Genomic DNA, 10,677 nt, shown 5'->3' with positions numbered 1-10,677 from the left:
TATCTACCTATATAAAAGGGAAAACTTTTAGTAAAACTTTTAGAGCGTTGAAACGTTAAGTAACGTCATGATTTATAAGCAATTTTAGCCTTCCGTGGTTGGGTTTACATTAAAAACGCAGGGGATGATTAGATTTGACACTTAACTTATACCACCGGTCATTAAATACGAGATGGCTGATGCACAAGGTAGGATTATGATGCACTGGATGGCAACTTACTAAAGCATTTGAGTTTCTCGTACCCTTATGACTTCAGTGCTAAGAATTCACCACAAGTTTAAAGCCATTGTATAGGTCAAAGACCTTTTAATTATTAAAATACAGCACAATGTGACACTTATCTTTCATATTTAAAGGTTAATTAATTTTTTTTACTCCTTTATTTCAGGTAAAAACGTGAGTTACAAACAGGCAAATGGAGGCATGTTTAGAGACAAAACACCAGACAGATGCAGCACTGGGAATAAGTAACCACTTTATTTGTTTACTTTAAAGCATTGAGGCAGTTGGAAAAGGCTTATGAAATTCACATTTCACAAGCCGATAAATAGGTTGTGCAATCTAGGTAGAAAATCTGTTCCCTGTGATCTGGCAATGTTCCCTTAATCCCCCTTTTTTTTTTTTTTAATTGCAACAATCTCTCTGCAAGTTGAAGTCCTCCAAAACTTAAGATTAAGAACAATTTTAGAGGAGTCCAACTACAGAGGGCAACAGTAAACATTTATATGGAGGCAGCGCAGTGGCTCTGGAATGGCTTAGTCGACCTCCTCAATGGTTGGGCCGGAGGATCCACCTCCTGGAGCAGAGCCGGCTCCTGGGAAGCCACCGGGCATACCTTCAGGCATTCCACCTGGCATGCCTCCAGCACTCTGGTACAGCTTTGTGATGATGGGGTTGCATACCTTCTCCAGCTCTTTCTGCTGGTGCTCAAATTCTTCCTTCTCCGCAGTCTGGTTTAAACACAATGTTAAAATGTCATTGAGTTTGCTAGTGTAAGCTTACAAAAAAGTAACCCAGAAGACACTTAGTTGACCAAATGTCTCAATTACTGGTAAACTCACCTGGTTCTTGTCAAGCCAACTGATGACTTCATTGCACTTGTCAAGGATCTTCTGCTTGTCCTCATCACTGATCTTGCCCTTTAGTTTCTCATCCTCCACAGTGGACTTCATGTTGAAGGCATAGGATTCCAGACCATTCTTGGCAGACACCTTTTCACGCTGCACATCATCCTCAGACTTGTACTTCTCTGCCTCCTGCACCATGCGCTCAATGTCTTCCTTGCTGAGACGACCTGAAATGGACTTCCAGTTAACCTCTGAAATGGGCTGCCACAAAGCCATACAATATTTAAAGAGGAAAGACTTACCCTTATCGTTGGTGATTGTGATTTTGTTCTCCTTGCCAGTGCTCTTATCAACAGCAGAAACATTCATGATGCCATTGGCATCAATGTCAAAGGTGACCTCAATCTGGGGAACACCACGAGGTGCAGGGGGGATTCCAGTAAGCTCAAACTTGCCCAGCAGGTTGTTGTCCTTGGTCATTGCACGCTCACCCTCATAGACCTAAGAAGAGGCAATTAAAACAAGATGGCATCATTAAAGGTGATCCAAGGGGACCTTGGGTGGGATAAGAAAAGATCTACCAGAAGCACTTGGCACCCACCTGAATGAGCACACCTGGCTGGTTGTCAGAATAGGTGGTGAAAGTCTGAGTCTGTTTGGTTGGGATAGTGGTGTTACGCTTGATGAGGACAGTCATGACTCCACCAGCTGTCTCAATTCCAAGGGACAGAGGAGTGACATCTAGCAGCAGCAAGTCCTGAACATTCTCAGACTTGTCACCAGAGAGGATGGCAGCCTGAACCGCTGAAACAGAAGAGAGAGAGAGCTAGGAACCCTGGCCGATTTGAGATTGCCATTTAGCAATGACTATAGTCGCTCAGACATCCAAGGAAGGTACTTGGGCCATCTTTGGTCTTTCAACCTCTGGTGGAAACTACGAATGGCAAGGAATCAACTTCATCATAGCGAACAAGCCACTGTAAAAAGACGGTCACCCACCTGCTCCGTAGGCCACAGCCTCATCGGGATTGATGCTCTTATTAAGCTCCTTGCCGTTGAAGTAGTCTTGGAGCAGCTTCTGGATTTTGGGAATGCGAGTGGAGCCACCAACCAGGACAATGTCGTGGATCTGAGCCTTGTCCATCTTGGCATCACGAAGAGACTTCTCAACTGGGTCCAAAGTGCCACGGAAGAGGTCAGCATTGAGCTCCTCAAAACGGGCCCTGGTGATTGAGGTATAGAAATCGATACCCTCATAGAGAGAGTCGATCTCAATACTGGCCTGAGTGCTGGAGGACAGGGTACGCTTGGCCCTCTCGCAGGCAGTGCGAAGACGGCGAACGGCTCTCTTGTTGTCACTGATGTCCTTCTTGTGCTTGCGCTTGAACTCGGTGATGAAGTGGTTCACCATACGGTTGTCAAAGTCCTCTCCACCCAAGTGAGTGTCTCCAGCAGTAGATTTTACCTCGAAGATGCCATCCTCAATGGTGAGGATAGACACATCGAAAGTGCCACCACCAAGATCGAAGATGAGGACATTCCTCTCAGCACCAACCTGAAAACCAAAAATAAATAGCAGAAATCAGTATTTGCATGTACATTTACAAATTGTTGGACACTCAAAATTTCGCTCAGACATCCAAGGAAGGTGCTTGGGCCATCTTTGGTTTTTCAACCTCTGGTGGAAACTACGAATGGCAAGGAATCAACTTCATCATAGCGAAGCTAAAACTATGTAGATCAAATTTATAACGCTGCTGACATGCAAGTTTTCCTAACCTTTTTGTCCAGACCGTAAGCAATAGCAGCAGCAGTTGGTTCATTGATGATACGCAGAACATTCAAGCCAGAGATGGTTCCAGCATCCTTGGTGGCCTGTCGCTGAGAATCGTTGAAGTAGGCAGGCACGGTGACGACAGCGTTGGAAACAGTCTGCAAAGGGAGTGCAATTTAGATCTCAACTGCCATTCGAAACTAAACGCAATAAAACGGTTAAACTACAGCATAGTGCATGTCGCTCAGACATCCAAGGAAGGTGCTTGGGCCATCTTTGGTTTTTCAACCTCTGGTGGAAACTACGAATGGCAAGGAATCAACTTCATCATAGCAAAGCACACCAAGTCAAAGGGGAATTCAACAGAGCCACCCCACAAACAGCTGAACGATAACTCACCTTTCCCAGGTAGGCCTCAGCAATTTCCTTCATCTTGGTAAGAACCATGGAGGAAATCTCTTCAGGGTAGAAAGACTTTGTCTCACCCTTGTATTCAACCTGGACCTTGGGACGGGTATTGTCATTGATGACATTAAAAGGCCAGTGCTTCATGTCAGACTGAACAACGCCATCATCAAACCTGCGGCCAATCAGACGCTTGGCATCTATAGAAAAAGAAAAAAAGTACAAGTTACATAGATGTCGGGAGTAAACAGGAGAAGAAAAAAAAAAAACAACAACAAATATCTAATGTCAAGAATTCGCTCAGACATCCAAGGAAGGTGCTTGGGCCATCTTTGGTTTTTCAACCTCTGGTGGAAACTACGAATGGCAAGGAATCAACTTCATCATAGCGAATAATTTTTGGAATGAAAGTGAATTGTATTAAATAACCACTTACCAAAAACGGTGTTGGTGGGGTTCATTGCGACCTGGTTTTTTGCAGCATCTCCAATCAATCTCTCAGTATCTGTGAAAGCTACATAGCTTGGAGTGGTCCTGTTTCCTTGGTCATTAGCAATGATTTCAACTTTTCCATGTTGGAAAACACCTACACAGGAGTAGGTGGTCCCGAGATCAATACCAACAGCTGGTCCCTTCGACATAGTTTCTATAAAAAAAAAAAAATTAAACCCTGTACACTTGCACATTAAAAAAAAGTTAATACACACGGATCTCTTTCATCAACCATCTAAAGTTAACATGCCGTCTTGAAACCACAGAACACAAAGCCCGGGAGAACATGCGGAAACGCGTCAGACCACGTGGTGCGAGCTTCGTTCTAGAAGATTCTATGGTCAAATACGGAAATCATAAATCAAACTGATCAAAACCGCTTAAATTCAACTTATGAATTCAGCGTTGTCGTACGGAGTGTGTACGTGTACAATAAAAAAAAGGGATACACAAGCAGTATTAAGCGACCAAGGAAAAAAATGGTCAAAGCTTAAGGTCGAGTGACGCGCGTGAGCAGATGAACGTTACACGAGGTGCCGGTTGCGGTTAAAATTTAATGTATTGTTCTCTCGGGCATTTTGATCGTAGTAACGTTAACTATAATAATCTTTAAGAGTTTTTCAAAAAACGCAAAAAATGAAAACCAAAAAAAGCATTGTTGTTAAGTTAAACATCTCTTAAATGTTATTTAATACAATAAGAATATATAACTGAATCATTAATGGTTTAGGACGCCCGGAAAATATTCAATATATTAATAAAAACGAGAAAGAAATGAAAATCGACTCTTTGCATTTAAAAAAAAGCAGTGATATACTAGTCAGATATTCAATATTAAATTATAAAGCCAACAAAAAGACAGAACAAAGACTTTACCAAGCTGGAAATAACCGAGATGGGTGAATAAGCCGGTTGGAAAGCTGGAATGGCGACAAACTGCCTCGCCTTGCTTACTGCTTAGAAGAGAGACCGGTAGAACGTTCTAGAACACTATATATCGCCGGTAGCCGAGCCAATGAGATTTCAGATGACTCAACTTCAATACGTAAGAACCAATGTAAAACAGGAATATTTATTGTAGCCACGCCCATTGTGGGAAGAAGCAAGGATATAACTCGTTGAAAAAAAATCCCGACCATCCCCCTCGGGTTTGCCGCAACCGCTGTTAATGCGGAACAGTTTGTCCTTTACATGTGAATGAATGAAATCAGCTTTCACATTCACTTGGAATATATCGATGATACACCAAAAAAAGAAATGTTTAATGACAATAAAATCAAACCGTCGATCAGTAGATTACGCCATGATAAGCACATACAAATTGAAAACAACAATTGTAACCCAAAGAGCTAAGTGACCTTGGTTTGAAGCTAAGGTCTTGCCTAGCGAAGAATATCAATCATTAACGTTACTTGAAAGAAATACCATTAGTAATACAGATCATGATATAGTTTTTTTTTTTTTTTTTTTTTTTTTTACAAAACCTTAAAAGCACATATTTGAATTTAGAATAAGACGATGATACTCTGCTCCATTGTACAACATGAAAGGCTTTGTTGCAGCACGAGGATCTTATCACGCAGCGCCGGTATCCGGAAAATGATGCTAACATCTATCAGATTATGTTGCCAACACTTTATATTTAATATTGTAAGGTTAGGTTTAGGGTAGACTGTAACCTTTGGGGCAGAGTATTTTTAAATATAATTTATCCTGTTATGGAGGAAGGAGTAGATAGGAAGATAAATGAAATTCTCAGGTAAAGGAAAGACAGGAACCAGGAACAAGGAAATAAACTATTAATGCACAGACGCCCAGAAGTTTGCGATATGCATAAAGAATCATACTATACGATAATCGCAAAATAATAATAAGAAAATTTGTCCACAAAAGTCACGTAAGACAAAGGTGACGTTTGTATTTAAAGATCACAGGCTATGCGTTTTCGTTCAAACCAAAACAATATTGAAGAGGAAGTGACATCCAAAAAGTGAGCTTGGTTTAAGTCTTATTTTAACATTTTTATTTTTCATTCTTAAGAAGAATCGCCAAGCATAACATCCACACGTTAGATAAAACAGTTTCTTTAATTTTCTCAGAATGCCAAACTTTGATAACAGGGAAAGCAGCAACCATTTCAGGTTAAAAAGACACATTTGTAATATAACCATGGCAGCTTATTCCAATTTTATCATCATTTTATGTTATAAACACATTTCAATAAAGCATGTTATAATAAAACACTTCTTTACATTCAGTATAAAAATTATGTAAACCAGCAACGACTGCAAAGTAAAAACCATACATACAGTAAATACAAAAATTGGTAGCTATATTCATCAGCTTTTAGTGAGCACCATCGTTCAGAACTGCAAAATCAGTTCAGTCTTTTATGAGGATTCAGAACCTGCTGAATTCTCTAAAGTTCGGTCTCCTTGACGCAAGCTCTGTCAAGTTTGTTACAAGCTTCTGTTGAATTGTCTTGTGTTTCAGTGATCACATCTACTGTAGCTGCTGAACTGGCTATGTTGTGCGGAGTTTCTTCCACTTTGTATTCTGTGAAATTTGTGTTCCAAAAACCTTGACAGAAAATCGAAAGAAAAAACACATTTTAATAGTTTGTAAAGACACAACATCTTGTATGCTTGATCAACCAGATTAGGCGGTTTAAGCAGTTATACCTTGTCTTCTCCTTTGCTGGGCCTGCTTTTCTTCATGACTGGATTTTGATTTGCTGCTTTCCACAGACTGGTCTGATTCTTCATTCTCTGTTATAACAGATTAATATTGAATCCAGTATTATATCTCACACAATCTCTAGAATATAACTGAACCTTGAATTATAAATGTATAAATAATCTTATAATACCTTTTTTCCAGGCTGTATGTGCCTTTTGCAGTCTGATCAAAAAGAAAATGACTACAATAAGCAAACATATAACAAGGCATGTGACCAGCAGGATCAGCAGGGGTGAGCTTTCATCTCGACGAAGTTGTTGGCCTAATTCTGCAAATACACAAAGTAATACTGCAGTCAGTAATTTACGTCCTTTACATCTTGCTTTGATTTTCATACAGACATTTATGTGTGCACAAGCTATAAATATTAGCATGAGCTTCACACCTGACTTGGTGGTAGTTGTGTTCAGGAATGTATCAGTTGAGTTGGATTCTGAAGAGTTTATGTTGTGTGCTGAAATACAAAGATAGATCTAAGATCAACTTCACTACAAAAAATAAGATAGATTAATGATCTATTATGTTACATATTAAGCAATGAAATTTAATAACACTTACTTATCAAGCTTATATCTTTGGCTGTGGAATGTTCCTTTACTAAAAGAGATCACAAAGCAAATCAATTAGTCACAGAAAACCCTGATATTATCTTATTAAAACAATTACTAACTTTTAGGTGAAATGGAAATATTGTTTAAGTATTTTGTCATGCATAATTTCGTATTTACCTTGTATGCTGCTTGAGGTAGTGACGTCTTCTCTTGGGAGCACTTCAGTGCTTACTGGAATTGATGACAGTTCCATGCGTGCTGTAATCAGATGGTATATTTGTTAAACAGTTGTTAAGATATTTAATGTAAAAGAATGAAAAAGAAAAGATGACCATCGTTCATGGCAGAATGACCTTGAACAAGAACAAAACTAAAATGTCTTTAAATGATTCTGTGCATTATTCAAAAGCTACCAGAAGATGGAGGCAGATAGATATTAAGAGCAAAAGCAATTTCCTTTCTGTGGTTTTATGTGAAGCCATCTCACAAAAGGGGTTCTGCTTTCACTTTTATGTGAGTTTTATTTCATATATTCTGTCATGCTCTGACTTCTTTGAAAATGCCTAGTTTATTTAGTGTAACTGGTGAGGCCATTAAAAAAATGAAGTGATCTATCCCAATAGATGAAATGAAGAGAAAGACTTACCTGTACTGCTAATGACAGGAGCAGAAGTGGCTGTGATCATTGTGTCAGTTTTTAGCTTATCTCTAGCACTGGAGTGTGTTGTCGTGGAGGCTGTAACAGCTATGTGAAAACAAAAACAATAAAAACATTAATTCCCATAGAAACCCCATCAGAAAACTGACTATTTACTTCTAAGAATCTGACACAGTATTTGTTATATTATACATAAACATTGAATTTATTCTGAATGGGGAACATTTTTTTGTTCAAAGAAATAGTTGACTTCCCTGACATCACGTGATTGACCACTCGAATAAGAAACACACATTCACTTCAATGGGAAACTACCAAATACTCCAAAGTGCAGATGAACTTTCCCTGTGTAGCACACCCAAACAAAATCCCCAAATCTTTCGGTTCCCTTTTCTGACTCTGGCTAATCTGTTTTTGGTCAAATGCTTGGAACATCAGTGATGGTGTTGGTGAGATGGGTGCAAATATGAATTCTAGTTAGTGGTAACCGATATTCCTGCAACTGATATGTAGTACTTACAGTGATTTTCAATAGTGACGAAATGTATCAGTTGTTTTGGGAGAGCACTATGTTTTGCCAGGCACATCACCGTTGCTGTCCGGATATGAGTTTTGACTGTTAAGACGCTGACTGCAAGTGACCTGTTGGATCTTTCCTGCCGCAAGGTGTTGGGTAGAGCTGTTAGGCCAAAACAAGATGTATATATTTATTTATCCATGATTTATTATTCATATAGTCTGAGAAACAACCTATTGATAGTACTATTGCTTGCATTTGTCCTTAGTTGACCTATTTTATAATATCCTGGTTCCTCTATTTTCACAAGGTATTCGTTTCTTAGTGAGAGAAATGTCAGAAGTCATGGGAATTTGGTTGTCAGTATTACTGTTTGCACAGTCTGTCAGTAATATTTGTTACATTTTTGAAAGATATATCTGTGTGTGTGTGTGTGTGTGCCCACTCAGGCTCTTCTTGTAACTTACCTTCGAATTCAACCCCATTGATTTGCCATGTGAGTTCAGGTGGTTGGCCGTTCGCTTCTGCTGAACACTTGATGATTGTTTTTTCGTTATACTCGGCCATTTCTATTTTTGGCATTCCTGTGATCAGATCAAAAAGAGTTGAATGACATATTCCATTATTCATCAGCAAATCTTTAATACTCATATTTTATGCATGTTTCCAAAAAAAGATGAGAAATGAAATATGTATACTTACCCAATACTTTTACTTTGAATCTTTTTGTAATGACTCTATCGCCATAAAGTAGACATTTATAAACCCCTTCATCATTTAAGCTAATGTTGGACAGGTGTAATGTATATTCATAGTCGTTTAAAGTAAAAACGCTGCCTCTTGTGTCTTTTAGCGCTGTAGGGGAACATGAAATACATTTTTAGTGTTTATCAGATACAATAAAGAGGAAATGTAAAAGTGTTTGAAGTACATTCTTCAGTGGTTTTCAATTTACAGTGTTCTCTGGCTCACCTTTTTCCTTGTTAAAGAACAAAAGATGGCCTTGTGGATTCCTCCACTCCACGTGTCCATTCTCACTGAAGTTTTTTCGAGGACATTTCAATACCAATGTATCTCCTTCTGCCACTGTAAGATACTTTTTTGCCAGACATTCTCTTATGCCTGTTCAAAATGAAAAGAAGTCAGTCAGTATAATCATGTTTTAAGAAACCTTTAACAACCTAAAGCCTTAATGAATGCTAAATGCAGTCTAGTGTAGGCTAGTTGAATGGAAGAACAGTAGGTTGATGGGGGGCAGATGAGACCACAGACACCCTACACTCTACTCTGACTCATTTGTTTTTTCTCACTACTTTTAGGTGCTGCGGCTGAACAGAGAGGGGGCTACACTTTGCAACAAAGTGTAAAAGTGACTGCTGTAAGTGGTCTTATTTTTTGTGTGGTTCGATTTTGCACGAGAGAAAACTTGCCACTGTGACACATAAAGCAACATTCTCGCACTGGAACAGGAAACTGGTGTTAAAACCTTACTCACAGAGGTGTAAACATATAAAACAGATGTAGTTCTAAATCAGGCTACATGTAGGTGTGTTATTTTTTAGTCATATGTAAAAATGACCCTAACGCCTATTGCCTCATATGAATTTTACATGTGGGAGTAATAGTACAATAAAACTCTTACATTGCGATGCTTAATTTTATTCAGTTGATTTCTTTTTCTGTTATTCACCTTTGCATTTATTTTCATACATTTTTTAAATATGTGCAAAATGCTCACTGCTATTGACAATTATTGAAACACTTAACATCATCTGCCGTGTTTACAAAAATATATTCCTGTTTCTAAAACATCAAGGTGAGCAAACTTACATGAAAATAAAATGGTAATCTAAAAACTGGTTTTAAGTCAGAACAACTATTAAATATCACTGAATCAACCTATATACATTGATTTATATCAGCAAAACTACATTTTATAAGTTGTATAAGGTATAAACAGCTCTTAGAGGGAACAGCTGCAGGTTACCACTTAAGTTTATGCACAGCGTATAAACTAAAGTTATATCATTCAACCAGTCCAATAAGAATAACAAAATGAGTTAATAAAATGATCAAATCATGTAAAAATCTATCATACACCATCATGCAGTAAAGCATTTAATGCAAAGACATACATCTAAAACCTTCTCTTACGATGTAACCTACCCAAACATATCTACATACCCATGAAAACTAACTTGAAGGCAACAGGTAAATACGCACACAAACTAGTCAACCACAACACTACTTTAAAAGACAGAGGTGTAGCCAAAAACAGTTGTAAATAAGTAATAAGTTTGTCTTACCTCCTATGATCGATATCAAAGTGTGAATAACAAAGACTGTTTTGATCTCCATGCTGCACGCTCTTGAATCTGAAGCTCACTTCCTCTGCATACTCTTTTTAAAGACAGCGGCTTCCATGACATCATGAAATGTCATGGTCTTTTCCCCTGTGCAAAAATATGTGTGA

General features: G+C 38.6%; 2 protein-coding genes and 4 non-coding genes across 6 annotated transcripts; all 6 read right to left on the bottom strand.

Annotated features, from left to right (window-relative positions):
- Window positions 1-459: 459 nt before the first annotated feature.
- On the bottom strand, window positions 460-4,770 carry LOC132127677 (heat shock cognate 71 kDa protein). The gene is made up of 9 exons (XM_059539659.1): window positions 4,616-4,770; window positions 3,684-3,893; window positions 3,242-3,447; window positions 2,848-3,000; window positions 2,068-2,623; window positions 1,670-1,872; window positions 1,371-1,569; window positions 1,063-1,295; window positions 460-951 (listed from the first exon to the last, which is right to left on the bottom strand). Exons 2-9 carry the CDS (start codon window positions 3,886-3,888, stop codon window positions 757-759), a joined length of 1,950 nt encoding a protein of 649 aa, XP_059395642.1. The 5' UTR covers window positions 3,889-3,893; window positions 4,616-4,770; the 3' UTR covers window positions 460-756.
- LOC132128335 (small nucleolar RNA SNORD14) lies at window positions 1,942-2,037 on the bottom strand. The gene has a single exon (XR_009427932.1). It is a non-coding gene; the product is annotated as a small nucleolar RNA SNORD14 (small nucleolar RNA).
- LOC132128337 (small nucleolar RNA SNORD14) lies at window positions 2,696-2,791 on the bottom strand. The gene has a single exon (XR_009427934.1). It is a non-coding gene; the product is annotated as a small nucleolar RNA SNORD14 (small nucleolar RNA).
- LOC132128338 (small nucleolar RNA SNORD14) lies at window positions 3,083-3,178 on the bottom strand. Its single transcript, XR_009427935.1, has one exon. It is a non-coding gene; the product is annotated as a small nucleolar RNA SNORD14 (small nucleolar RNA).
- LOC132128336 (small nucleolar RNA SNORD14) lies at window positions 3,544-3,639 on the bottom strand. Its single transcript, XR_009427933.1, has one exon. It is a non-coding gene; the product is annotated as a small nucleolar RNA SNORD14 (small nucleolar RNA).
- A 1,037-nt stretch (window positions 4,771-5,807) lies between the features above and the next one.
- LOC132127679 (cytotoxic and regulatory T-cell molecule-like) lies at window positions 5,808-10,658 on the bottom strand. Its single transcript, XM_059539662.1, has 12 exons — window positions 10,511-10,658; window positions 9,177-9,326; window positions 8,907-9,059; window positions 8,672-8,788; window positions 8,208-8,366; window positions 7,676-7,774; window positions 7,207-7,287; window positions 7,037-7,075; window positions 6,864-6,932; window positions 6,609-6,746; window positions 6,421-6,507; window positions 5,808-6,319 (listed from the first exon to the last, which is right to left on the bottom strand). Exons 1-12 carry the CDS (start codon window positions 10,560-10,562, stop codon window positions 6,159-6,161), a joined length of 1,305 nt encoding a protein of 434 aa, XP_059395645.1. The 5' UTR covers window positions 10,563-10,658; the 3' UTR covers window positions 5,808-6,158.
- Between the last annotated feature and the right edge of the window lie 19 nt (window positions 10,659-10,677).

This window comes from Carassius carassius, chromosome 45 (genome assembly GCF_963082965.1).
Source record: "Carassius carassius chromosome 45, fCarCar2.1, whole genome shotgun sequence".
NCBI lineage: Eukaryota > Metazoa > Chordata > Actinopteri > Cypriniformes > Cyprinidae > Carassius > Carassius carassius.
This window is presented reverse-complemented; position numbering and strand designations above follow the sequence as displayed.